Below are 26009 nucleotides of genomic sequence, written 5' to 3' on the forward strand. Positions count from 1 at the left end.
CTTCGTCGTGCGTGCGCCGGCAGTACGCGCACACAACTCGTATTACAAGGCAGCTTCCCTCCCACATAATTCTTGGCAATGAACGGATAATATTTACCTTTCGTATCTTTCGCTTGGTGCGGTGGCGTTGGAAGGGGCATGCCGGTGGCATTACGAAGGAAAAATGGTTGGTACATATGCCGGACGGTGCATGCTATTGCTCATTTTGTTTCCGACGAAATGCCTACTGCAGATTCTGCTGTTTGGTACTGTCTGCCACGGCTTACCGTCTTAACTATCGAATAAACCAAGCACACACGCGAAATTGGATTTAGAAACCAGCCCGACGTCGCTTGACCGGGCGACAAGACGGGAACTTATTCCGCTCGCCTGACTACTTGGATCCAACGCCGCCTCTATTCTTGTTCGTAGTGTTTAGATGGAAAGACGCAGAAGGATACATCCTCCCTCATCCCGACGTACTTGCGGCACTTGTATATGCAACAGTATCGTCGGCGTCCTTTTGTTTTCGTCCGACTTTCAGGGAACGCAACGCCACTACCAGTAGCAATTTTCGTCCGCGGGAGCGGCTGCATTGTGCACGTTCTGACCGCCAGGGCGGCGCCGCAGGCATCGTGAAAACTCCAGCGCTGGTTCCCCATGGGAGCAGCTTGCGCCCACTTTCGTTCAACCGACGGCCGTAGGTGGCGCTTTTATAACCTGTTCGTCTGCTACGCGGTGGGCGGCTGTGCTGCGTTGTAATTAGTACGACAGCTGTTGTGTTGTGACGAACTGCTTGTCTAGTTGATGATTTTTGTTAACACAGTGACAGTGATGCCACAAGGCTTTGATCGGTCACTTGGCTCCTAAAGTTGACTGCCCGAACCTAAAAAATGTTGGAGCGTGTATAGTCCGCTGCTCTCTATAAATATTGTTAAATAGCCGCTCCTATTGCCTGTTTCAAGCAGATTATCATAAATCACATTGTGTATAGAGTTCGCAACGTACACAACAGTTTCATTGTACACGTTGTAAAATTCGCTTCTGCGTTCTTTAGAAACTTTAAACCACCGTAATGTTCGACGACAGAACGATTACCACTCATTTTAACCCTGCGTCGTGAGTTCAAAAAGTGAATTACGCACACAGCTTCACTGCGTACGTATCTTAAGCACCACCGTTATATGCTGCAGCTGTACCACGCAGAAAAGCTAGCTTTACAGTTTCAAGAGTTCCGTGACACGATTTAAGGCCTGCAGTGCAGCGCGTTTTAAAGTACTGGGGTGGCTTAATTTTTTGCCAGCTTTCTACTGAGCTAGACATCCGACGATATTAAAAACAAGATATGCTCACCTTCCCTTGAAACAGAATCGATCAGCCTATTGCACATATTGGGCGGAGGACTTACTCGTGTACATTTATGCTTTTACCAGATCGTCTGCCTTTCACTACGGCACACAGCAGTAAATCCTAATGTCATCTACGACATTAGGCTATCTGTAATCAACTAAAAAAAAAGCTAGATTATCCTATGAATCTTTTTAAACAATTTTTCCAGTCTCTTACGGAGGCTAGGAAAGGGAAATTTATGCCGTCGATCTAGCATTGCAGCTGCCACCTATGCTCGTTGTTTACATTTCTTAGAACGACAGAAAGCTGAGCTAGTTGGTAAGGATTCATTATGCAAATAAAAGTGAGACGTAAAAGTGACACTTCTCTACTCTTGTGTCCTGTCTGCACGCCTCACTTTTATTTACATTTCTTGCACCGCTCCTCCTCTTCTAGTTTCCCTATTCAAACGCAAAGCATTCGCTAATATGTTTTCTTTTGTATATTTGTGAATTTATTCATTTACCGCCAATACAAGCGCTTTGTGCCTGCCGAAGTGGCGAGACAAGCGCTGAACAGATCGCAGAAGCAGACGACAGCGAACAAGTTATAACTAGCGCCACTCTGCTCGTACGTTTTTTTCCTAGCGGCAAAAGGGGCGAACTAGACCAGGCGTGCTGGAGGAGGGAGATCTGCGCAGGTCTGGAGTTCAGTAGGCCGTGGTCCAAATCATAGAGTTTCCTCCATAGAGTTTCTAATAATACCCTAGAGGGAAATGTGGCGCTAGTGTCTACGGGGGCTCTCATGAGCGTTGCCTCAACCTACATGGGAATGATGGGAAGTACAGGCTTCGGATTAACTTCGATCTTTAGACTAGTGGCGTTTGCTTGCGGCGCATTAAACGAATCTATACTCAAACATTATCGCGTAAAAAACTAATTTTATTTCTGCAGTATGTCATATAATGTACAACACGCTACATAAACTTTGTATGACTGTGAGAGGGAAGCAAGGTTTACTATGGTTTATCACCAGGACACACCAGGGTATGCATTCTTGTGCGATTCTGTTCCCGATTTAACGCCAGCGAATAATTATTTATTTATTTTTACAACAGCTATAACAACCGTGCATTTACTTATATAAAAATACTCATCAAGTATTTATGGAAATAAAACTGTTGTATTGTGAGAAAGTTTCGCGCCCTTGAGCGGAATGCTGCAAGTGTCGTCTGCTACGACACCTGCTCGTTGCAAACGCGAGACATTTCTCGCAGACGACAGGCACTTGCGAACTCTCTCGCTCTTTCGAAAGGCTGGGTCAGCTGTCACGATTGCTGAACGGCTTCAAGTACTTTTAAGCATATCTGCTGCAGTACTAGCTAGGACGCTAGTGGCCTCTTACGAGTATATGCTTCATCATACTTTATATTGACGTACTGCTTCCGAAGCGTTATGGCGTGGCTTTGAAATTACCCATTTTGCGACCCTAGACTACAGCCAGGAAGCAGCAACCTGTCCTACCACAAGTAAGTTTGTGTTTTCAAAGTCCTAAAACACGCATTTCAATGAGCACATAAACGAGCAATGCATGATGAAGCCCTCAATAAAATTTTATTGTCAAGCCACTAGAAGTACAACTGTATATGTCTTGTATCAGTAGTGCCTTCTTTTCCCTATTCTGAAGTTTCATAAAGCACGTAACGCTACAGCGCCAACCTAACACACTTAACAAACCAAAGTCCAAACGCTCAAAACATGTTCTTTCAACGTTTACGATGTCGTCGCTTTCTCGTCAGGACTTCGACACTACACCGCGACACAAACATCGTCTCAGTCGCTGGCCCAGCGCGCTATCGCCACTTCGAGCAACATAACAAAGGCAGAGAGCTTTGCGTTGCACTGTCCCACTGCAGGTTATAGCAATTGAGCTTGAAGCGAAACCAAAACTAAAAAAAAATACTTGTAGACTGGTTCGCCAGTCAATAGAACGCCAATCCGAAGCCTGTACTTCCCATCATTCCCATGATAGGGTGGCTACATAGAGTTTCTCACTATAATACCTAGAGGGAAATCTGGCGCCACCGTCTATGGGAGTTTCTTAAGGGGGCACCGTGCCGCCATGGGAATGACGGTATATGTATCTGCGAGGCTCGCGTTGGCTGGTGTTGTAAGAGGCTTCGTCTGAAACGTGGATCTGGCTACGCAAATAACGCGTTCTCAAAGTAAAATCTTCATAAAATGTTTCCATTCACGCATATTACATCTTTACTCACCCACGATGCATGACCAAGCGAAGAAAAGCAAGAACAGACGACCAACTGCTTCAAAGCGAGCGCGAACCTTGTCGTCTGTCCTCCAACTTTAGCGGCCCGCTGATACTTTTTACGTAACATGTTGTCGTACACACAATAACAAGTTCTCATAGTTAAACAAAACATGTTTTCGCGTAATAATAAAGCTAAAACAGCTTTTCACGTGATGCTTTAGTAGAAAGTGAATCATTGTGACAGACGGAACGGTACCTGCCAAGCGCGTCTTCATGGTGTCCTGTCTCTACGAGAACGATGCCAATCCGAATCCACAATATACCGGCATTCCCATGCATACCACAGCGCAGCAGCGCCAGATTTCCCTCTAGGTAATGTAGTGAAAGAAGTAATGTAGTGTAGTGCAAGAGGACCGTGATTCAAATCCCGGTGCCGCGCAATTCTCCACCGGGAAATAAAAAAAAAACCCCGTGTGTTGAGAAAATTGCACAAACAGGCCTGGAGTGCGGCCTGATCCCGGTGACCAGAACCGGTAACGCACTCTCTCACCAGAGCAGGATTGGCCACCCTGGTGCAGTACTTGGCCACAACCTCCTATATGAATACAACAATCAAACCCCGGCCCTCAGTCCCCAGCAGCCGCGAAGCAACTGACCACGGCGGCGGTCAGATCTGTAACGCTGCAGAGGGTGCTAAGAATACCTGGCTCCGGACAGGCCGCCATTGGAATCTGAACCTGGCAACGTTTAACGTTAGAACGCTATCTAGTGAGGCGAGTCTAGCAGTGTTATTGGAGGAATTAGAGGGTAGTAAATGGGATATAATAGGGCTCAGTGAGGTTAGGAGGACAAAAGAAGCATATACAGTGCTAAAAAGCGGGCATGTACTGTGTTACAGGGGCTTAGCGGAGAGACGAGAACTAGGAGTCGGATTCCTGATTAATAAGGAAATAGCTGGGAACATACAGGAATTCTATAGCATTAACGAGAGGGTGGCAGGTCTTGTTGTGAAACTTAATAAGAGGTACAAATTGAAGGTGGTACAAGTCTATGCCCCTACATGCAGTCATGATGACCAGGAAGTCGAAAGCTTTTATGAAGACGTGGAATCGGCGATGGGTAAAGTCAAAACAAAATACACTATACTGATGGGCGACTTCAATGCCAGGGTAGGCAAGAAGCAGGCTGGAGACAAGTCAGTGGGGGAATATGGCATAGGCTCTAGGAATAGCAGAGGAGAATTATTAGTAGAGTTTGCAGAACAGAATAATATGCGGATAATGAACACCTTTTTCCGCAAGCGGGTTAGTCGAAAGTGGACGTGGAGGAGCCCGAATGGTGAGACTAGAAATGAAATCGACTTCATACTCTGCGCGAACCCTGGCATCATACAAGATGTAGACGTACTCGGCAAGGTACGCTGCAGTGACCATAGGATGGTAAGAACTCGAATTAGCCTAGACTTGAGGAGGGAACGGAAGAAACTGGTACACAAGAAGCCAATCAATGAGTTAGCGGTAAGAGGGAAACTAGAGGAATTCCGGATCAAGCTACAGAACAGGTATTCGGCTTTAACTCAGGAAGAGGACCTTAGTGTTGAAGCAATGAACGACTATCTCATGGGAACCATTAAGGAGTGCGCAATAGAAGTCGGTGGTAACTCCGTTAGACAGGAAACCAGTAAGCTATCGCAGGAGACGAAAGATCTGATCAAGAAACGCCAATGTATGAAAGCCTCTAACCCTACAGCTAGAATAGAACTGGCAGAACTTTCTAAGTTAATCAACAAGCGTAAGGCAGCGGACATCAGAAACTATAATATGGATAGAATTGAACAGGCTCTCAGGAACGGAGGAAGCCTAAAAACAGTGAAGAAGAAACTAGGAATAGGCAAGAATCAGATGTGTGCGTTAAGAGACAAAGCCGGCAATATCGTTACTAATATGGATGAGATAGTTCAAGTGGCTGAGGAGTTCTATAGAGATTTATATAGTACCAGTGGCACCCACGACGATAGTGGAAGAGAGAATAGCCTAGAGGAATTCGAAATCCCACAGGTAACGCCAGAAGAAGTAAAGAAAGCTTTAGGAGCTATGCAAAGGGGGAAGGCAGCTGGGGAGGATCAGGTAACAGCAGATTTGTTGAAGGATGGTGGTCAGATTGTTCTAGAGAAACTGGCCACCCTGTATACGCAATGCCTCATAACCTCGAGCGTACCGGAATCTTGGAAGAACGCTAACATAATCCTAATCCATAAGAAAGGGGACGCCAAAGACTTGAAAAATTATAGACCGATCAGCTTACTGTCCGTTGCCTACAAAGTATTTACTAAGGTAATCGCAAATAGAATCAGGAACACCTTAGACTTCTGTCAACCAAAGGACCAGGCAGGATTCCGTAAAGGCTACTCAACAATAGACCATATTCACACTATCAATCAAGTGATAGAGAAATGTGCAGAATATAACCAACCGTTATATATAGCTTTCATTGATTACGAGAAAGCGTTTGATTCAGTCGAAACCTCAGCAGTCATGGAGGCATTACGGAATCAGGGTGTAGATGAGCCATATGTAAAGATACTGGAAGATATCTATAGCGGCTCCACAGCCACCGTAGTCCTCCACAAAGAAAGCAACAACATCCCTATAAAGAAAGGCGTCAGACAGGGAGATACGATATCTCCAATGCTATTCACAGCATGTTTACAGGAGGTATTCAGAGGCCTGGAGGGGGAAGAATTGGGGATAAAAGTTGATGGAGAATACCTTAGCAACTTGCGATTCGCTGATGATATTGCCTTGCTTAGTAACTCAGGAGACCAATTGCAATGCATGCTCACTGACCTGGAGAGGCAAAGCAGAAGGGTGGGTCTGAAAATTAATCTGCAGAAAACTAAAGTAATGTTTAACAGGCTCGGAAGAGAACAGCAGTTTACGATAGGTAGCGAAGCACTGGAAGGGGTAAGGGACTACATCTACGTAGGGCAGGTAGTGACCACGGATCCGGATCATGAGACTGAAATAACCAGAAGAATAAGAATGGGCTGGGGTGCGTTTGGCAGGCATTCTCAAATCGTGAACAGCAGGATGCCACTATCCCTCAAAAGGAAAGTGTATAACAGCTGTGTGTTACCTGTACTCACATATGGGGCAGAAACCTGGAGACTTACGAAAAGGGTTCTGCTGAAATTGAGGACGACGCAACGAGCTATGGAAAGAAGAATGATGGTTGTGACATTAAGGGATAAGAAAAGAGCAGATTGGGTGAGGCAACAAACGCGGGTAAACGACATCTTAGTTGAAATCAAGAAAAAGAAATGGGCATGGGCCGGACATGTAATGAGGAGGGAAGATAACCGATGGTCATTAAGAGTTACGGACTGGATTCCAAGGGAAGGGAAGCGTAGCAGAGGGCGGCAGAAAGTTAGGTGGGCGGATGAAATTAAGACGTTTGCAGGGACAACATGGCCACAATTAGTACATGACCGGGGTAGTTGGAGAAGTATGGGAGAGGCCTTTGCCCTGCAGTGGGCGTAACTAGGCTGATGATGATGATGATGAATGTAGTGAGAAACTCTATGGGTGGCTAGAAGGGGAGGTGTGAATACCATAGTATAGTAACTCTATGGTGAATACCGGTGGCGCTTTCCTTCGGGCGCGCGTGACCCCCTTGCGCACCGATGCCACCAGGGGGAATGTGGCGCTGCCGCTCGCGGCGTGGGACTCGTAGCCGTGCTGGCCTGCGCCTTCGCTGTCAGTTGGTCTCGGCGCCCCTTTTGGAGTGTTCCTCGCGACAATCCGTAATTCGAGGGCGAGATGCAGTCGGCAGCGAAAAAGAAGACGGAGCTTTGTGCCCGGATGTGATACTGGGTGCAAGAAAACCACAGGAAAGGTATCTCTTCCGTGCCCCTGCCTGCAAACGCAAGCGTGTTGCACTGAATGAACGAGTGAGTTTCTTTTCAGGGGCATTTACCAGCTTATAGGACGTCGAGGTTCCCTGCAGAAGTCATGAGGTTATTTTAACATAGTTTTTCTCTCAAAACGGTGCATGATTGTTCTCTTTGGTATTTCAGACGGGGCAGCAAGAAAGAGGCCACCCTTGATGAAACTCTTCCGTTTCTTGATGAATGGGAGGCTCACTCCAATGGGCTCGGCTTTCTTAGTAACAGTACTTCTAAGGGGCTGACGATGACCATCCATTCAACAAAACACCTTCTAAAGTACCTTACCGACAATGCTTACATCATGTACATGATGACTTCGAAACTGAGCCAAGACCGCCTGGAGCAATGTTTTGGCGTTGTGAGACAAGCGAGTGGGGCAAACAATCATCCTACCCCACCTCAATTCATTCTAGTCATAAGGTATGTATACGTGCAAGCTTGGTAAATAGTACCAATGTTTTGCAGAAGTTCGGCATGCTTAAGTAACTAATGTTGCTTGTGCACATCCAGGTGTCTTAGCTTCTAGAGCCTCACAAGGAGCCCCAAGGACGGCGATGTGTCTTCGGATGTCCTGGAGTTATCTGTTGAAGAGGTGCTGGCTGAACAAGAAAGCCACAGTGAAGACAGCTGTGCCAACAGATGCCGTGCAAGTGGCTGTGGACCACCAAAGTTATGTAGAGCACCGCAGCGACGCACGCCTTAAAGTTTATTACATTGCAGGTTATGTGGCGAGAAGGCGTGTTTTGCCCACACATTGTGAAGACTGCAAAGCAGCATGTCTTAGTGATAAAGGCAATATCCCCAGAGAACTTCCATCAGAGGCATCCAAAGAGCGGGACCTTGGGGGCATTTTATATCCCCCAGAATCGTCCTATAAACTGGTTAATGCCCCTGAAAAGAAACTCACTCGTTCATTCAGTGTAACACGCTTGCATAGCCAAAGTTGTGGCCGAAATATTGCAGTCAATTCGTGATATGCCAAAAATTGTTTGCCTGGACCATTCTGCTACCCTGACAGCCTCAGTTACACGTTTTTATTGCCTCACAAGGATTCACTTTTTGCTTAAAGGTGTCAATCAGCAGGGCAGTGAGAAGAAATGGAAAACACTGAAACCTTGTGTGTTGTAAAGTTTTCACAATTCTTTTACTCACTTGTAAATAAACGATTTCATGACCAGATCTGTTGCTCCACTGTCTGCAGTCATGGGAAATTGCTTATATGAGCGTCAAAATAACATGCTACAGGTGTGCAAGTGCAGACAGAAAGTGGCTTGTAAATACGTCGAGACGAATTATCAGGTAATGTCTCTTAATCTGGAGACATTACCTGATAAGCATAGGGTGATTGACTACTGTGCGTGACTACGTCATAGGGTGATTACATAGGGTGAACGACTACTATGCGTGCGTCACGCATAAGGTGATTGACTGCGCTGATCTAGAGGACGACGGTCGCATTTTCAGGGAGGCGAAATGCAAGGCGCCCGTGTGCCGTATGATGCGAGTGCGCGTTAAAGAACCCGAAGTGGTCGAAATTATTTCGAAGCCCCCCACTAGCCCTTAACACCATGAGCCGCTTCACGAAATGTGCACAGACAAAACGCGTTTGAATCTCGATACAGTGCGAACTGGGCCCGTAAAATTTCACAGGAGTAATGATGTGGTCTGACGTAAGATCGTTTTCATGATAAATATTTATTCTTTGACGCTCGCAGAAAGCCCGGGATATCTGAAACGGGCTCACTTTCACTTCGGTTCTAGAGATGCAGCCGACGCGAGGCTGGCGAGCCGCTCATTTCGTCTGGCTGCTTCCCCTGGATGGATGGATGGATGTTATGAGCGTCCCTTTGGAACGGGGCGGTGGCTTGCGCCACCAAGCTTGGGCCTTACGTTTTAGCTTGGGCCTTACGTTTTAACTTGGGCCTTACGTTTGGGACTTAATAAACTTGGGACTTGGGACTTAATAAACTTGGGCCTTACGTTTTAGCTTGTGATGTCGGTGCCTTCGCCAATGCACCAGCCGTTAGGAGATCGTCGAGTTTCTACTAGTCCATCGCTTGTTGCTTCTGCTTGCTCCCCCGCCTTAGAGTTACTGTATATGCTACCGCAGGTAGCAGAGTTGCGCGTCTGTTTTATCACGCCGCTAGCGCTTCTATTGGCAGAGCGTCATCACGTGGTAGTCAAGCAACCGTGCATTGCGGAGAAGCAGATGCTCGGGCCAATTTTTGTATTTCCCGACGCCGCCGCTGCAGCGAACTGGATTGACACAAGTTAACGCCAGTCAAATTGAAAGCGAATCCGGCCGACCTTGGCGTTCGCTGTTCGCGTGCGGGCTAGCTGCGGAGAGCTAGCTATATAGCTATGTCAATGTAGCTATGTCAATCCTGTGAGAGAAAAACCTTCACTACACTCCCACAGAAGGTTACTTTTGGAATCCCTGCAGTGAAAAGGCACATAATGAAGTGGTACTTGCAGGTGTGGCTGATATCCAGTGTGGCTAATATCCAGTGCCTGCTAGTAGGTGGGTACGTTTCTACAGCGCGTCTAATGGGGTACCAGTGACGAAATACTAATGGTTGGTCGTTGATTCACCAGTAATGTTTTAGACTGCCTACACGTTGAGAGCTTTGGCACATAAGCAGGTATCTCTAATGCAAAACCGAGTACCCATTATCCAGTGTTCAGTGCAGCGCCGGATTATCCGCCCAGTGCCGCGCGCTGGATGCTGGGCCGACGCGGCGTACTCAGAGGCACTGGGTACTGGTGCGAAAAATAACTCTGGCGCGTTAAATAAGCGGTGCCTGGACACCGTATATATTTTGTTGGAATACAAAAAGCAACAGAGAGCGATTTGGTGCAATAAAATAATAAAAAAAAGCTCCGACCAGGATGCGATTGTCGGACCTACAGATCCCAAGCCCGGTACTTTACCACTGCGCCACGCACGCCAGGAGGAGAACATGAGTGGATAATATGGCATGTCAAGGATCGAGAAGCAGTTTTAGTTTCAGAGATGTCTCGCTCAGTCATGGTAGGTGCGCTATCGCCCTGCATATAAAACTCACGCCTGTACCACAAAGAAAATTTTCCTGTCCGTATTCAGTAGCATGCTCGGAAGTGCCACAACATCTATTTTCACTTGCGACTGGCATTTTACCTTTGAAAAAAGTCCTAAATGAACCGCCGACCCGAGACGCTGTATGGGCTGTTACTACTGATTTGGATAGCTGTTTCTTGTTCTTCACGCGAAGGATATGCAACGTTTTCTTAGTTCAGTGATGCCTTTCAGTCGACACGTCTGTCTAGTCATATCTTCGTCAGAGAAGCGCAGGCTAGTGCCGGGAGCCTTCCGCGACAGCACATGTATACCTGTGTTTATGACGCGTCACATCGGCGCTCATCGCTACTTGTGCTGGCACTGTAAACATGAAAAAATGGTTTATTTAAGAACACCGATGCGAAAGCTGAAATACAGAGTGATTTATCCGTGTTAGACTTCTTGATTCCTGAGCCTAGGCGCGCCGAGAGCGTGCAGACGAACTCGGCGGATACGCTAGGCCGAAGCTTCGGTGGCGACCGATCTCGGCGCCTTTTTCTTGACGATCTTATGCAGTCAGCTGTTTCGATGCGCTTTATTTGCGATTAGGCGGACAAGCAGTCCAAAAGCGATGCAAAACCACCACCGGTCGATCGACGATACGGTAGGCATGCCGCCTGCAAAAACGGAGTGCGGCTTCGCCGCATAGATTTGGTTGCTTCCCAGGCAAGATGGCAGACCTACACGCAACTCTGCTACCTGTGGTAGCATATGGAGTAACTCTACCCCGCCTCGGTCAACAGCGCCGCCCCGCGGCATCGGTGCGCTGTGGGGTCACGTTTTCACCGCCTGTATTTACACCTCTCCTTCTAGCCACCCTACCCTAATCATGGGCCTACCATGATGCGTGCGTCTATTTGTCGTACAAAAATCCCTCACGTGACCTGATCCTAGGTGCCTAGGGACAGCATCGTTTAGGGATTTTTGAGAAGCGCGATGCTGGCGCCGAGCGACGCCGTGGTGTGTTCGTCCTCGGCGTGATCGTTCTCTGGACCCCGCGTTGTTCAACATTGCTCATGTGATTGTACGTGCATTGCTTGTGTGTTGGTTGTAGGTTCTGCGTTACTTGGCGGAAAGCCGCGAGTAGTGGTGGTGCGGCAGTGCGGCTTTCGCCTCGGTGAGCTCTGGCAGTAGAGAATCTGCGTTGTGTGACCCGTGCTTGCTTGACAATTGAAATGTCGAAGTGGCCTAGCGCATCGGCAGCGAAGTTCTGCGAACCGCGATGTGGCGTCGCCGTGTCCGACTTTGCTTAACGGACATCGAGGGATGTGCTGCTCGCTAGAAGTCATGTAAATGCGACTGCGTCGACCGCCCACTGTTCAGTGCTGAATGTGTGTTAGGTGTGCTGTGCTTGAAACGAGTGGTTCAGCCGTGCAGCGGGGGGTGGTGGAGGAGCAGAGTGGCTTAGGGTCTCCATTTGCACGTTCACAGATATGTGCTCCCGTTTTGGTCTCATTAGCGGCTGTCGCGGAATTGTGGTGTGCTCCTTGCCTAGTATGAAGTTTACGATGCTAACACACAGCATGTTCACGTTTTTCCGTGCTATATGTCATTTGCATGACGACCGAGTTGAAAACAAGGCATATGTATCTGTTGTTTTCGTTTGTGTGTTGTAAATTACTTCCTGTTGTGGAAGTTCTGGAAGTCTTATTACGCAAGGAGTACGAACGTAAACATATAAACATATTTCTGTGTGTGTGAAATTATGAATTACCCAGAATAGCCTTTACGACTGATAAGTGGGCTACACAGCCTGTGTGAATCAGCTACCTTTTGTTGCGACGCTCTTCCATGTGGTAGACTGATGCATGGTGCGCGTTTATTTCTGTACTGTTGTAAAAACCATTTGTTTATTCACTCAATACAAATGTACTGCTTCTTCGACGCAGTGCATTTTAGTTACGCGGTAAAGGATACTAAAAGTGGGAGGGGGCCGCTATCACCCAGCATAGTATGTCCACTCAGGCGACCTGAGAGGCGGCGGTTGCGCGAGTGTATAATCATAGGGTATAATTAAAGAACTCTTTTTATGTCCAGTGACAGTGGCCCCTTTCCACTTTTAGTATGCTTCAACGCAGTACATTGCTTAGGCTTCACCATAGAACATAGGTGTATTGCAAAAAAGGTAATCTTGAAAAGCTCAATTATGCAAAGTTTCTTTCGTAGCTTGCTACACCGCAATACAGAGGTGGAAATAAGCATCGTGCAGTAAAGCATACTAATAGTGGAAAGGGCACATAGGTTTGCTCATTATTTTCAATTGTGATATAATTTGCAAGTGCATCTGTGCTCTTGGTAAGCTTAATTGACAATTCTTTGTACATTACAAATTCATATTGCAGGGAAGCTTACTAAGGCACATTCGTCATTTTGTAACGCATTATTCACCTTCAATGCAGGAGCACAATGCGGATTCATACCTATACTTCTGGCTGGACTGCACATGCTCTTTGAGAATTGATTCGTTTTTCATAAGTGCACTGGTACTTTACTCTAAACTGGAGGGCTGAAGTTTATACGGAAGCACAATTTTTATTAAGGGGACAAGATGTTGCCAAGATGGTTGCAGCACAGCTTTTTTTTTCTTCCAGGCACCTTTTCTATTAGAAGCTTCCATTGCAGTGTTTCGAGCATCTTTGAGCCAGCATATAGTGTATATAAAAATCGGACACCGATTGGGAACATCACCTATGCTCTCTGCAGTAAGCTGTGCACAGGATAAGTTCATGCCTATGTATAGAAAGAAATGTAGCATGACCAGACAAAATAAAAGGGGTGGGCTGCAGCAATACTAGGTGTTAAATGGTGCCTTATCCTTTCCCTTCAGTTTTCTGTTTTGTGCTTTTTATTATGGATCCTCCACAGTAACCACACGAGTGCTGAACTTGAGCTTGTTGGTTTCAGATCTGATGGTTGTTACTAACAGAACAGTGTGATACACGAACAATGGCTTGGAGACATCCGGTCACCTTGCTTGTCTCATGGTGTCACTTTGTGAGCACCATGAGCCTCCAGACCAACTCGGAAGAAAGGTTTCTTGCAATCGCTTCTGAACTGTATTGCCACCAAACCAACAGTGCTCTCAATGACAACTTTTGGACAGTAGAATGCTTGCACCCAGCAAAGTCTAAGAAGGAAGCATTCAGGATGTGCCAAGTGGGCCTTTTGAAGCTGGCAGCATTGCCGAAGGGGCTTTGCCTATCCGCCCTCTTTATGGATGCACAAGGATGATTTCTTCTTTCAGAAGGATTGTTTCAGAGGTGTCACGTGGCAACAGTGTTGGGTGTTTAGTAGCAGATAAGCTTGCCTTTGGCCACTGTCAATAATCTGTTTCTTCTCCAGTGCCCCTGTGAAGTGCCTACTTTTTGGACACAATGTGCGCTCCATGCATGCATGCATTTTTAGCTTGTAAAGATGTATATTACCCCTTGCCTAAAGCCGGTCCTTGCTGATGTCAACCAAGAAGGCAGTGGGGAGTATGGCGATGCATACTTACAAAGCACTGCTGATACCAGTGAAACCAGATTAGTGGAGCTGCCGTTTTTTTTGTCCACTCCATCTTCATCAGTTACAATGAGCAGTTCTTTGTCCAAACAGAAGGCATATGTAGTTGGTCATGCATAGCCTGCGCACTAAGATTTGTTGGCGTGTTACAAGAGACGTGCCTGAGAACCTTAGCAGTGCCTATACGCAAAAACCTTCTGATGTGTTGATGACTTCCTTCTCTTTATCACAGTTTGCCTGATGAAGCCAGCAACTTGGTCAATTAGATGTTCAACAGGGTTCCCACTAGTTTTCCCAGCGTCTCCTTTACCAGTGTGCTGCTCATAGATATCTGTTTTCTTGACCTTGCACTGCACTTCAACCATGGCCACACCTGCTGAACCTATAGTATGCGATCAGAAAAGTGCTGTACATCACGTTGCTCCAAACTCATGACAAGCTAGAAGGCCTTGAGGAACACCTTCATTAATTTCCGTCCTCATCATACTGTAGGAAGCTTCGCATGACAAGTGCAACAATTAACATCTGCTGGTTTTTCAGTGCTATTCCTGTCCAGCTTGCTGAAAGCTATCCTGAGTGTTTCAAAAGCAAAACTGCTGCCAGACAAGAAGTGCATAAAGCAAGAGTAGCTATAACCATATGTCACACAAAATGAAGAAGGCCACCGAGTGTACAGGCGGTTTAATTCATATCCAAAAAGCTTGGTTCTCTCTTTGCAAGTGAGTAAACCCAACTTGCCCCAAAAACATGGCCTGTGACAAACTATGTGCCAGATGCTGTGTCCCCTGCAAAGCTGAAGATGTGTACAAGATCCCGACACCCGCAGTGGCTTCTACACTGCGCAAACAGTTTACTATAAGAACGACTGCCTCAACTAGTATGCTAATAACATGAAAACGGGCAGAAATTTGGCTATTCATTGGGCCCCAGTGCAGGTGCAAGCCACTCTTCCGCCAGATGCGTGTTGTTCACAGGAACTGGAGCTATACAAATGCAGATAAAAACAATGATGTTTGAAAGTAGTAGAGTTGAACTATATTCTGCACAAACAGTGCTACTTGCAGTGCTGGTAACTTATAGCCACAATTCATGGCTGCCCCACCATGCAAAGGCACTATTCTTGAATTAACTTCTATTTATGGAGGCCATATATTGCAAGTACATATCATCCACATTGTGTGCGATATGATTAAATGATGTCAACTGTGATAGCCATTCCTAATCTGAGATACAACAAAAAAACTAATATAGGCAACAAATTGTAATTCAAAAAGACAACCAGTGCACAGGATAAGTGACAGACTTCCTTTTATTGAACAAAAGTCACATGTGTGTCACATGTCAACAGCAGTGGGTAGCAAGCTTGGGTGACAGAGGCAAAACTTAGCGAAATGCTACACTCATACTCAAATATAAAACGGCCTACGACACAAAAAACGACATCGTATTGTACTGAATGAAAGGGCAAGACTCCATCCAAGAACACACTATGGCACCACATAATTGACATGGTGTAAAAGATGTTAACATGCCCTCTCCATAAACAAAAGAAACACTTGAAACATGCCTTAAAAGGCAATGTGCAGAGTCTGAAAGCAAGGAAAAACAACCCAAAAAAGGTTTCGCTAAGTCTTTCAATGATTAAAATTGTCAAACTGTCTTGTCACTTCTTAATGAATCTGCACAGCGGAAAAGGATGAAAAGAAAGCCCAATAGCAGGGCCACAGAAAATGTTACCAAATAAATAAACCTTGCTTACCAAGGATACTGGTTTAGTTGTCTGACTCTGCACAATAATTGTGTATGAGCTTTTCTTGTTTAGAATGGTTTAGCAGATAGCGGAAAAAATGGACATGAGAGCACCAGGTGCATGCATAGTCGATGCACAAAGAGCCACTGTTTTCTTACTTTTTTTCTCTACTACTATTCATGAATATGCAAGTGCCTTAATAGCACTGCTAAAATCCTACTGCAAAACACAAGATTGGGCAAGTTGTGGCATAACGAAAATTGGAGTTTCACTCATACTGTGAAAGTGATGCAATAAATGGTGAAATATGCGCAGGAACCTTGCTTCATTCGGTGTTTGTTGAAGTGAACACTTGCCAGTGCAAGTCAGTAATCTCCTTTAAAGTAAAATAAGTGGGAGTTGTGCCTCCCAGTGTTGAAGTGGAAAGACTAGTTTTCTTCCTCCTCTTTCACATCCAGACTTGGTCTCTGGTCTCCAGAAAAACAACCCTTTAGCTTCTTACTGCTGAATTAATTTGGTTTTCTCAAATCTATATTTGAGCTACCCATTGCTAGGTCTCTCGCTCTGCCCCATCAACCAGCCCCATCCAGTAAATCTGAGAAGCCAAGCACTAGAAGATTAATAAAGCAGATGCGCCCAATCACTGTCATTACATGTGAGAAGAAAAATTAACATAGTACTGCCTTCACAAGTGGGGAAAGTGATGAGTAAGAATTTGAAGGCGTGGACGTCAGCTCTATATACAGCACGCAGACACTGAACAGGTGTTAGCCAATCATGGCACCTGTTGGCTAGATCGCACTCTCCAGGATCGGTATTCGCCACGACTGTACCTTCAGCAGAGTGGCTGAAATGTAGAATTGTGGACTGCCAATCTTTTGATCATGTTTGAATCCACACATCACAATGAGAACTTTATCTGCAATATTCTAGCAATAAATTTGGGAATTAGAGTGACAACACCAGTACACATCAGAACCAGGGGAGTTGGCCCATAGCAGCTATTGGTGTAAAAAAGAAGACGGGCATAAGAAGAATTGAGATGTGCACGCTACATGCCTTTGTTCGGTAGTGTTCCGCTACTTTGGTGCTACAGTTAATGATCTCGAATGAGTTCAAGGAGCAAGAATTTAGTCCAGAAAAAAATATTGCGCACAACAGCTGTACCTAGTTGTATCATTTGCCTATGCCGCTGTATATAACCCTGTCCACACTGCTAGGAAGGGAAGCGTAGCAGAGGGCGGCAGAAAGTTGGGTGGGCGGATGAGGTTAAGAAATTTGCAGGGACAACATGGCCACAATTAGTACATGACCGGGGTAGTTGGAGAAGTATGGGAGAGGCCTTTGCGCTGCAGTGGGTGTAACCAGACTGATGATGATGATGTCCACACTTACCTAAAGCACATGAGTGGCATCCTAAACAAAATTGAGCTTTTGATATTGCTTTGGAGAAAATTAATCTGTTTCAGCCTAACAGTATGTATACATACTGCGCATACCTGCATTCGGTGTGCCTTATCACCGACTGTTAAGTCACCTTCTTACCTCATCAGCGAATCACTCCTGCAACCAAGTGTGCTGGTCCGGGTTTTACCTGCATTTCCACCTGTGCAGTTGGTAAAAGTCTTTGGCTGTTTACTATAACTTCATATTCAAACATATGGTTGCATTAGAGGCTTTCACACCACTAATGACTGGGCAGGCTTCACGAAAGGCCACCAGTACCTCCTCATTGCAGACTGTGCTCAACATCCTTCTTGGTTGGACTGTGACTAAGAACCAATACATCTTTCCTCCAAAGCGGCTGGCATTGACGATGGTTTGATGCAGAAAGAGGCTATTGTCTTTCCCAGATGCTGGTTCAGCCTCGCAAGGCACATTCCTTCAGTCAATATGCACACTGTCAATGTGAGTGAGACTGATCAAAGGTTGTCTATGGTGTCAGGTTTCTTGCCTGGTTTCGGTAGTGGCATCATGACCAAGTGTTTCCACTCTGTGGGGAATTCCAATATTCCAGATTTCATTGATTACAAGCAATAGTGCTTGCTTCCTTGTTTCGGCAAGATTCCTCAACATCTGAAAAATGACTCCATCTTTGCCATGTGCACTTTAAGTGTTGACATGCTCGAGAGCAACAGGTTCTGCCATCGTATACAGAGGCTTTCCATTCCTTCCTTGGCAAGTGGTCATTAAGGTGCGTACAACTCGGGCGACGGTCAGTCACTGTGAGGTGGTCGGGGAAAACATCTGCCGCTTGTTCCTCAAATTTCTCAGATGTGCACTGAAAATCGAGCAGCATGTTTTCAATAGTATTACAGTATTTGGTGCATCCTGTTATAGCCAAGAATGTGTTACAGCTTACTGAGGCCTATATGTTTAAATGACGCGCCCAGTAAGCTCTAGTTAGCATGTCGCTCTTTGCAGTGTGTAAAGGATGCGTGTTGCTAGCGATTCTTCAACACCTTCACATTCTGCACACTCAAGTGCATCACGGAAATGGTCCCAGCCTGAAACCTCGATTTTTATATGTGGCACATTTTCACCCCTACAGTGTTATATCACATAATGGTCGCTTCCTCTTGGGGCAGAGTCGCATTGACACTCTGGATGAAGGCCCTAGTTGCCCATGCTAGGTAAGTGTACTGCCCTTCTGGTTTGAATGGAGGGTATACCAGTTGGGATAGTTGGTGTCATTTGTTAATTCGAAGTCTGTGGTGTCTGCTTCGTCAAGGTGGCATCCTCTTGGCCGTATGTCTTTGCATCCCCAGTGTGGGTGATGTGCATTGAGCTCACCTCGACTGAGTATTACGTGCTTGTGAAAGCGAATTTGAAGCTGTCAAAGCCAAGTGAAGTCGCCTTGGCTGTGGTGCCTGGTTTTGGGACAGAGGTAGACCAATGCCAAAATGGCTTTTAGCCTGCAGCACACCACCGCAACTTTCTGATGAGACATATGTTTATTCAAGCAGTTTCTTCCTTGCCCTAATTCAATAATAGCCAATTTTAGCAGCTGCAAATCAAGCTGACTTCAGAAGACTGCTGATTTTTTAGCCACTTCTAGTAGATTATTGCATGGTTAATTTTCTAGTTGGGCATGACATGCTTCGTGCTTAAAAAATGAACTGTTTAAAGAATTATTGGAGTAATATTAGGACAGGCAACTCTGACTGAATCATCACTGCTTTTGTCGCAAAATGTGGCAATGAGCTAGGCAGATGCTGTCACGAAACCATAGGTTGTACAAGTACAGAAGAAACAAAATTGGAGTTCTGAAATTTAAAGCCATATTTTTACAGCCTCTCTTTATACTGCTGACATTAGAGAGCTTTAGATTAGTGGACGCAAGCAGCGTGTGTAAACAAGCACCATGTTTGGGTATTTCTGGCACCCATGTGGTTTGCATAACCAAGCAGCACACGAGTCGCTTGCGTCCTCTTATGCAGTACTATTATTTTCATTGTAAAACAACCAATATCAAAGTAAGTCTGATCAGCCTGCATCAATATGCTAGAAATTTTTAAGCACTTAAGGTGTGTTGGTTGAATGTTTAAAGCACTTACCACACCCTTGGTCACTAGACTTGAACTTTCCAGTATTACTTGCTAATCAACTCTTGAGGTGTTTACGTTGCTTTTCTGTGCCGTAAGATTAGTTTGACAGTCCTAATAGAATTGTTAAAGTGAAGGTGTGAGCTGTTGTATTGGCCATGTCATTCTATAACTGTTAGATCTGACACTGTCAAAGCACTTGGCAACATTAATCATCTTCACCTCACTATATATATGTATTGCGGTAGGACCATTCCGCACGTGAAAATAAAAAATACCGGCAAATAGAGAGTTCGAGAGCACCTGAGATTATAGTAAAGCGGGCGGGGCAGTATGTTCAGGGTAACAAATGTGTTGCGGTGAAGTTATTGCAGAAGTATATACACATTCATTCGTCCCAACTTTGCACCGAACCCTGCGTCCCGTCCTAAGAGCGCGAAAAACGGGCACAAATGCAGCTGAAGATTACAGGGCACAGTATTCGGCTCCACCTCACTGTGCTTATCGCGCCCTTAGTAGGAATAATATTAAACATCTGCTCTGCATTTCGTGGAATTCTGGCAGATCATGTGACATTACTAAAGCTCCGTTATGTTCACAGCACTACGCGATAATTGTCGTAAAGCGCACGATAAAAGTAAATCACATGAAGTGACGGATAGTGCACTAGCGCTGAACACGATTGAAAACATGCCCTGCCCTATTTCAAGGACGCGTGAACAGTTGTGAGCAAACACCACCTTAAGCATTATATTACTTACGTAAGTCGTGGCGAAACACACGTGCAATACCTCCGCCTACGAGTCCCGTCAAGTAAAAGTGCATGTGCGATGTGATGACGCTGCCGAAAAGGGGCGCACACGACGACGCTGCTGCACAGCGCCGGTTCGCAAATTGCATTGCCGAGGCGCTACGCCACTTGAATATTTCAATCGTCAGCACCAATGAATTCTTCAGAAATACGGATCTCACACAACCAGAGTTCACCGAGACTTAAAGACGACATGCCACACCACTACTACTGCGCGACTTTTAGCCAACAAATACTGAACCCACTGCGGAGACACACGACCAGCGGTCGGCGTGGGCCGGAGATTCAACGCACGCCACGGCATCGCGGTTCGCAGAACTTCGCTGCCGAGGCGCTAGGCCACTTCGACATTTCAATTGTCAAGGAAGCACGGGTCACACAACGCAGATTCTGTACTGCCAGAGCTCACCGAGGCGAAAGCCGCACTGTCGCATCACCACTACTCGCGGCTTTCCCGCTAAGTACCTACAACGCTACAACCAACACACAAGCAACGCAAGCACAATCACATAAGCAACGTTGAACAACGCGCGGTCCGCGCGAGCCGGTGAACGATCACGCCGAGAACGAACACGCCGCGGCGTCGCTCGGCGCAACCATCATGCCTTCTCAAAAGTCCCTAAACGATCCTGTCCCTAGGCACCTAGGATCAGGTCACGTGAGGGATTTTTGTACGACAATTAGACGCACGCCCAATGATGGTTGAACGATCGCAGCGCCAGATTTCCCTCTAGGTATATTGATATGAAACGCTATGGTTTCCTCCAAGAAAGTATGGTCCAAACAATGCCTCCTTTACTAGATGCCAGCCGCGTTGCTCGCTTTCCCATTGCGGCGGCGGTTCCCTTAGTTCAGCCTAAATTCCGTGAGGCGGCGCTCGTTGCCTTTTCAACTTCCGGCGGCGGCGGCTGGCTGCTTCCGCCGGCGCATCGATAGCAGCGCTGGTATGCGGGGGCGTCTGCTAGCGAGCGTTCTCGTGGGCGTCCTTTATATATATATATATATATATGTTCGTTCGTTAGTCATTTTCATTATCGCAACTGTTTGCCCGCTTCTTATATTATGCAGCACGGTGCTGGTAGATCATGCATTTTATACGTCTTATCAGCTTTGCGTTACTGTTCAAGACTTTTTTTTCACTATGCGGCAAATGCATTTTTTCAAAGAACACTAAATAACTGGCTACCTTAACCTACGCTTTTCAGTGACATGCACGGTAACATGCACACAATCGACACACGCACTCTAAAATAAACTTGGGCCTTACGTTTTAGCTTGTGATGTCGGTGCCTTCGCCAATGCACCAGCCGTTAGGAGATCGTCGAGTTTCTACTAGTCCATCGCTTGTTGCTTCTGCTTGCTCGTCGTCCGCGCTTGAACGAAATAGCGCTTAATTGCAGTTTGCTTTGAAGTGCTGCTTGGTCGACCGAGCTCACTGATCGCACAGAACACAATTGTCCTGGTGTAACACGTGAAGTTAACTTATGCGCAGTTCACACTGTCAGCAGTTCAAGGAAGAATTGCTATATTTCGCGTTCACCGACACTCTCTCTCGCAAGAGAACGCGTCAAACCATGTGCAGCGTTTGCGTTCGGCAGCACGTCTCTTGGAAGTCGCACGTAATCGCTCATGCGTGTTGAGGTAGCGATGCTTTCGATCGGGTCACGCGTGCTCATAGCAATGTAGCACAGGTCGCTTTCAGAGAGAATGCGTTGCGCGCATCAAGCAAAGTTTTTAAGGCGTAAGCCTTTAGTAGCTCATGAGTGTCGTGACGCAGTCCGTGGTGGACGCAGGAAAGCGGTGACCACCGGTGAGGGGAGCAAGGAGACGAGGCGTCATGCCAGTGGCGCTGTGCGAGTGGGCGCGTGGGAGAACGCGGACATGTGCGTGTGGACATCGGCGACAAACCTTGCAGGCATATGGCTGTGATTGCATCCCATGCTCGCGGCCACGGCGGCGTCCGTTCGCAGAACAGTTCAGACAACAGTAACAGAGGCATTCATAGGTAGGCTTTCGCCTATCGCAGTTTAGCTCAGCAAAGTGCCCATAGATTTTTGATCCCAGCCCTAAAGAAGTTTGGCGACAAGGCTGGCCAGGCTTGATCGCATTCATATTCTTCGTGGGAACTGAGCATGTCCACTTCTTCACGCTTAAATTGGATGGCCGTGAGTGTGTCGTTCAAATCTCCTGCGCGAGAATTATCACTGCAGCGGCAAAACGCGTAGACATTTGAGTCTACATTTTAATAACTTTTCGTGAAATAGGTTTTCGCTCCAGCAGCTTGACAGTGGCATGTCTGTCAGTTGTTCCAAGTGCATAGTTACTGAAAAGTGGCTTGATGAACTTCGTAGTTATGAGGCGCAAAAGCCTTCTGCGGTGAACGGTATCTGTGTTGCCACATCGCAGAAGTGGTAGTCCCACGAGGAGTTCGACACTCCTTTCCACGCAAACCTTGAGTGGTTTTGAGAATGATTTTCTATGCGGGAGCACGCTGTCGACAAATTTCCTGAGGCATACTAGAAGTTTCACGAGTTCTTGGCTTGGATACATGAGCCCACCGCGATCTTGATGTGCGATAAGGCCAAGGAGGGGAGTGTTTGCTTTTGTTCCTTGCAGCATTGCAACGCATTCGGCGCAGGGGATGTTTTCGCTTGCCGTTCTCACAATGAAGCCTCCGACCATCGCCACGCTGGCGACATCTGGATTTGACGCACATGGCATGTCTGAGAGGCACTGTTCTTTTAGCCTAATCACCGCCGCGTCTAAAACCTTTTCTGCGGTACTCGTGGTCTTGGTGGGAGTCTGGCATACTGGCAGAAGCTGTGTCGACGAAAACGATGTCGAGCTTCTCACATTGCTTTGGGCGGAGGAGGCAACGATGCCGGTCTTGAGCATCTTTTCTATTCCGCACACTGCGCTTTTTACATCCAGGGCATCGTTGCAGCCGGAGCTACGCCGCAGAAATCCAAACATGGCCTCTTTGGAGTCACTTGAAAACTTGCGCGTAAGCACAAACTTAAATTTCTTGTGAGAAAGAAGAAACCGAATAGATTCCACGTTTGACATGGTTGCAAAGACGAGCGCATGGTGCGTTTCCTTGCTCAGGAAGTTTTCCGCGCGGCTTTTAGTTTTCAGCTGGTCAATGTAAGAAAGGAACTCGTCCTCAAGCCAATGCAACCTTTGGTCATCAATTTCAGAAAACTGGCGAGCATCTTCGTCATTGCGATGGATGTGCTGCTGAAGATTGCTCACATCCATGCATGTGAACCACTTGTGGAAGGCTTCCATAAACTCAACAGTCGGCCCCACAGATGCAAATTCAAAATCGCAGCTGTGACCTGCCTGATCCCGGAGGTATTTGAGTGCTGCAGTTACTGCAGGAGAAAATAACTGCACGGCCGTCTTCACATTCATTTTTTCGATATTCGACGGGAAAACGTGCTTCCTTGTAAGGAACCTGATTGGCCGCACTGTTGATTGTCTCTGCATCTTGTAGAGCATTTTGATTTACTTTGATGAAATTTCCTTGTTTTCACCAAATTCCTTGGCCAAGAATTGGGACCTGATGTTCTTTATAACGTGGCTCTGATCGAATGCGAAAAATATATCCATTGATGGATCTGCCGGATGCGGTGCCCGTGTTTTTGCTTCTCCGCCACTCAAAATTTCCATAGCCGTTACGTTGATTTTGTGGTTGTCGGTTACAACTCTGATGATGTCAAAACCAATGCTGGCTGTTTTGATGACGACGTGGCGAATGACCTCGGCGAGCTGGTCTCCAGTGCAACCTTTGGTGAAGAAATAACCAACGGGGATCTTATATCTTGCTTGCAGGCCACAAAGGAGAAAACACAGCAGTGAATTCGCCAGATGTTCACCTTCAGCTGCAGGAGCAAGGTACTCGAGGTCAGGACCTAGGTCGACATCACCAATGAACGCGTCCCTTTGCCTGTGGTAGAGCAGCTTCTGTTTAATTCTCATCTCGTCAACAACGAGGCTACATACTTTTGACTGTGGTGTGTCCAGATTCTCAAGCTCCGCTTCCAGGCGGGAGCGAACCAACTCGCTGAAACCAACTTCGCCGGATGTAGTACCGAAGTATTTTTGTAGCGTTGTTCTGCAAGGTAGCTTAAGAAGCTCTTAATTCGCTCCTCAAGTATTCGTAGGCTTTTGTCGAGAGGTGTCGCAATACGATGCCATGCCTGATTGTTACTTCCGACCAGCGTGGTGTTTTCTTTTTATAATTTTTTACTTGGTCGAGGAGCAGCACTGCTTTTGCCGTCCCCTCCTCGGCGTCAGCCACAACTTCCAGAAATGCAGAGACGTAGCACTCTTCTTTCAATTTTTGAAGTTCTCGTTTGTAGGCGTCTACAGTTCTGCGCAGTTTATCCTTTTCTGCTCGCAGTGCACGTTCTTTTCGTCGCCATCGCTCTCTTTCTACAAACATGCTTGACGTGTTTGAGCTCCATTTTGTTTGCGTCTTGAACGAGCGCAAAGCCTTTGTTGGTTGCCTTTTCTTCTTAGATGCGAGCTTCACTGAATCTGTTAGAGCGCTTTGGTCTTCTGTTTGTGCGTCATTGTCCTCCCCTGCAGCAGGCTCTGAAAAATGCGCTCCATTGTTTTCTGAGTTAACTTGCAAGCCACCAGATGGCAAGGAACCAATCGGAATAGTACAGCTTGAGCTCCATTTTGTTTGCGTCTTGAACGAGCGCAAAGCCTTTGTTGGTTGCCTTTTCTTCTTAGATGCGAGCTTCACTGAATCTGTTAGAGCGCTTTGGTCTTCTGTTTGTGCGTCATTGTCCTCCCCTGCAGCAGGCTCTGAAAAATGCGCTCCATTGTTTTCTGAGTTAACTTGCAAGCCACCAGATGGCAAGGAACCAATCGGAATAGTACAGCCAGGACCCCGATCAGGCGCCGAGTCCTCGTTTAGTGTACCTTTACTGGCTGCCACGCCAAACAAAAAGTAGCTCATAGCGGGTCGTTCTTGGTTTCGCTGGACAAGTTCCAAACTGCAGCCGGGAACAGCTATTGGGCAAAATTCTGTGGCAGTTCCAGAAGGGTCCTCGTTGAAGTTTGGCTCAGCTGACTGTTCATCGTGTGGCTGCGAGCAAAGTACTTTGCTTTCAGAGAGCAGCATGCAGCCAAGCGCGCCTGTGGGCGACGAATCTCGCTTTCGTTTTTCCGCTATGGCACACCCGGCGTCTGGCTCTCGCGAAAAGCGCTCGCTAAACAAGCTGGGGACCGCTCCAGGCTTAAGTCGACGTCGCGTTTTGCAGCTTTCCCTGAAATCGCACTCCCGAAAGTGCAAACTGCAAACTACCGAACAGTTTGAAGTTAGCGTGGGCATCCAGTTCTCCCTAGGAATAGCCTCAAGCCATCTTTCACGCAAACTGCTGTCGACCGGTATTTCATGAAACGATATGCCGGGACGTCGGCATTGAGTGCTTGACTTACATTGCGGCACACAGCAATAAGGCATGACGAGTGCAGTCTTTGTTGGACACCACGGGTAGAAGGATTCACATTTAGGAGGTCTTAAATTGATGGATTAATGACAGATAAAAGGCGCAGGAACTACGAGCGTACAGAGCCAGCATTCACCTAAACAAATCCTGCGACGAAGTACGTCTGTCAACTCGAAATACTTCACAAACAAACTGATATTGCAAAGCAACACGTCTGCTAACTCCAACTGTCGTCGCAATATTGGTAAAGCGCGTTTAACAACTGTGTAAACCACTCTCGAAAACTTAAAACATGTTTCATGGCATTTCTTAACA

The 26009-nt window shown here is 46.6% G+C and overlaps 1 protein-coding gene and 1 long non-coding RNA gene across 2 annotated transcripts; one reads left to right on the top strand and one right to left on the bottom strand.

Annotated features, from left to right (window-relative positions):
- Positions 1 to 6985: 6985 nt before the first annotated feature.
- Positions 6986 to 8388, top strand: LOC142565912 (uncharacterized). The gene is made up of 3 exons (XR_012824913.1): positions 6986 to 7470; positions 7542 to 7942; positions 8033 to 8388. It is a non-coding gene; the product is annotated as an uncharacterized LOC142565912 (long non-coding RNA).
- A 14019-nt stretch (positions 8389 to 22407) lies between these two features.
- Positions 22408 to 25916, bottom strand: LOC142566205 (uncharacterized). The gene is made up of 3 exons (XM_075677048.1): positions 24482 to 25916; positions 23083 to 23571; positions 22408 to 22416 (listed from the first exon to the last, which is right to left on the bottom strand). Exons 1-3 carry the CDS (start codon positions 25706 to 25708, stop codon positions 22408 to 22410), a joined length of 1725 nt encoding a protein of 574 aa, XP_075533163.1. The 5' UTR covers positions 25709 to 25916.
- Between the last annotated feature and the right edge of the window lie 93 nt (positions 25917 to 26009).

This window comes from Dermacentor variabilis, unplaced genomic scaffold, assembly GCF_050947875.1.
Source record: "Dermacentor variabilis isolate Ectoservices unplaced genomic scaffold, ASM5094787v1 scaffold_12, whole genome shotgun sequence".
Taxonomy (NCBI): Eukaryota; Metazoa; Arthropoda; class Arachnida; order Ixodida; family Ixodidae; genus Dermacentor; species Dermacentor variabilis.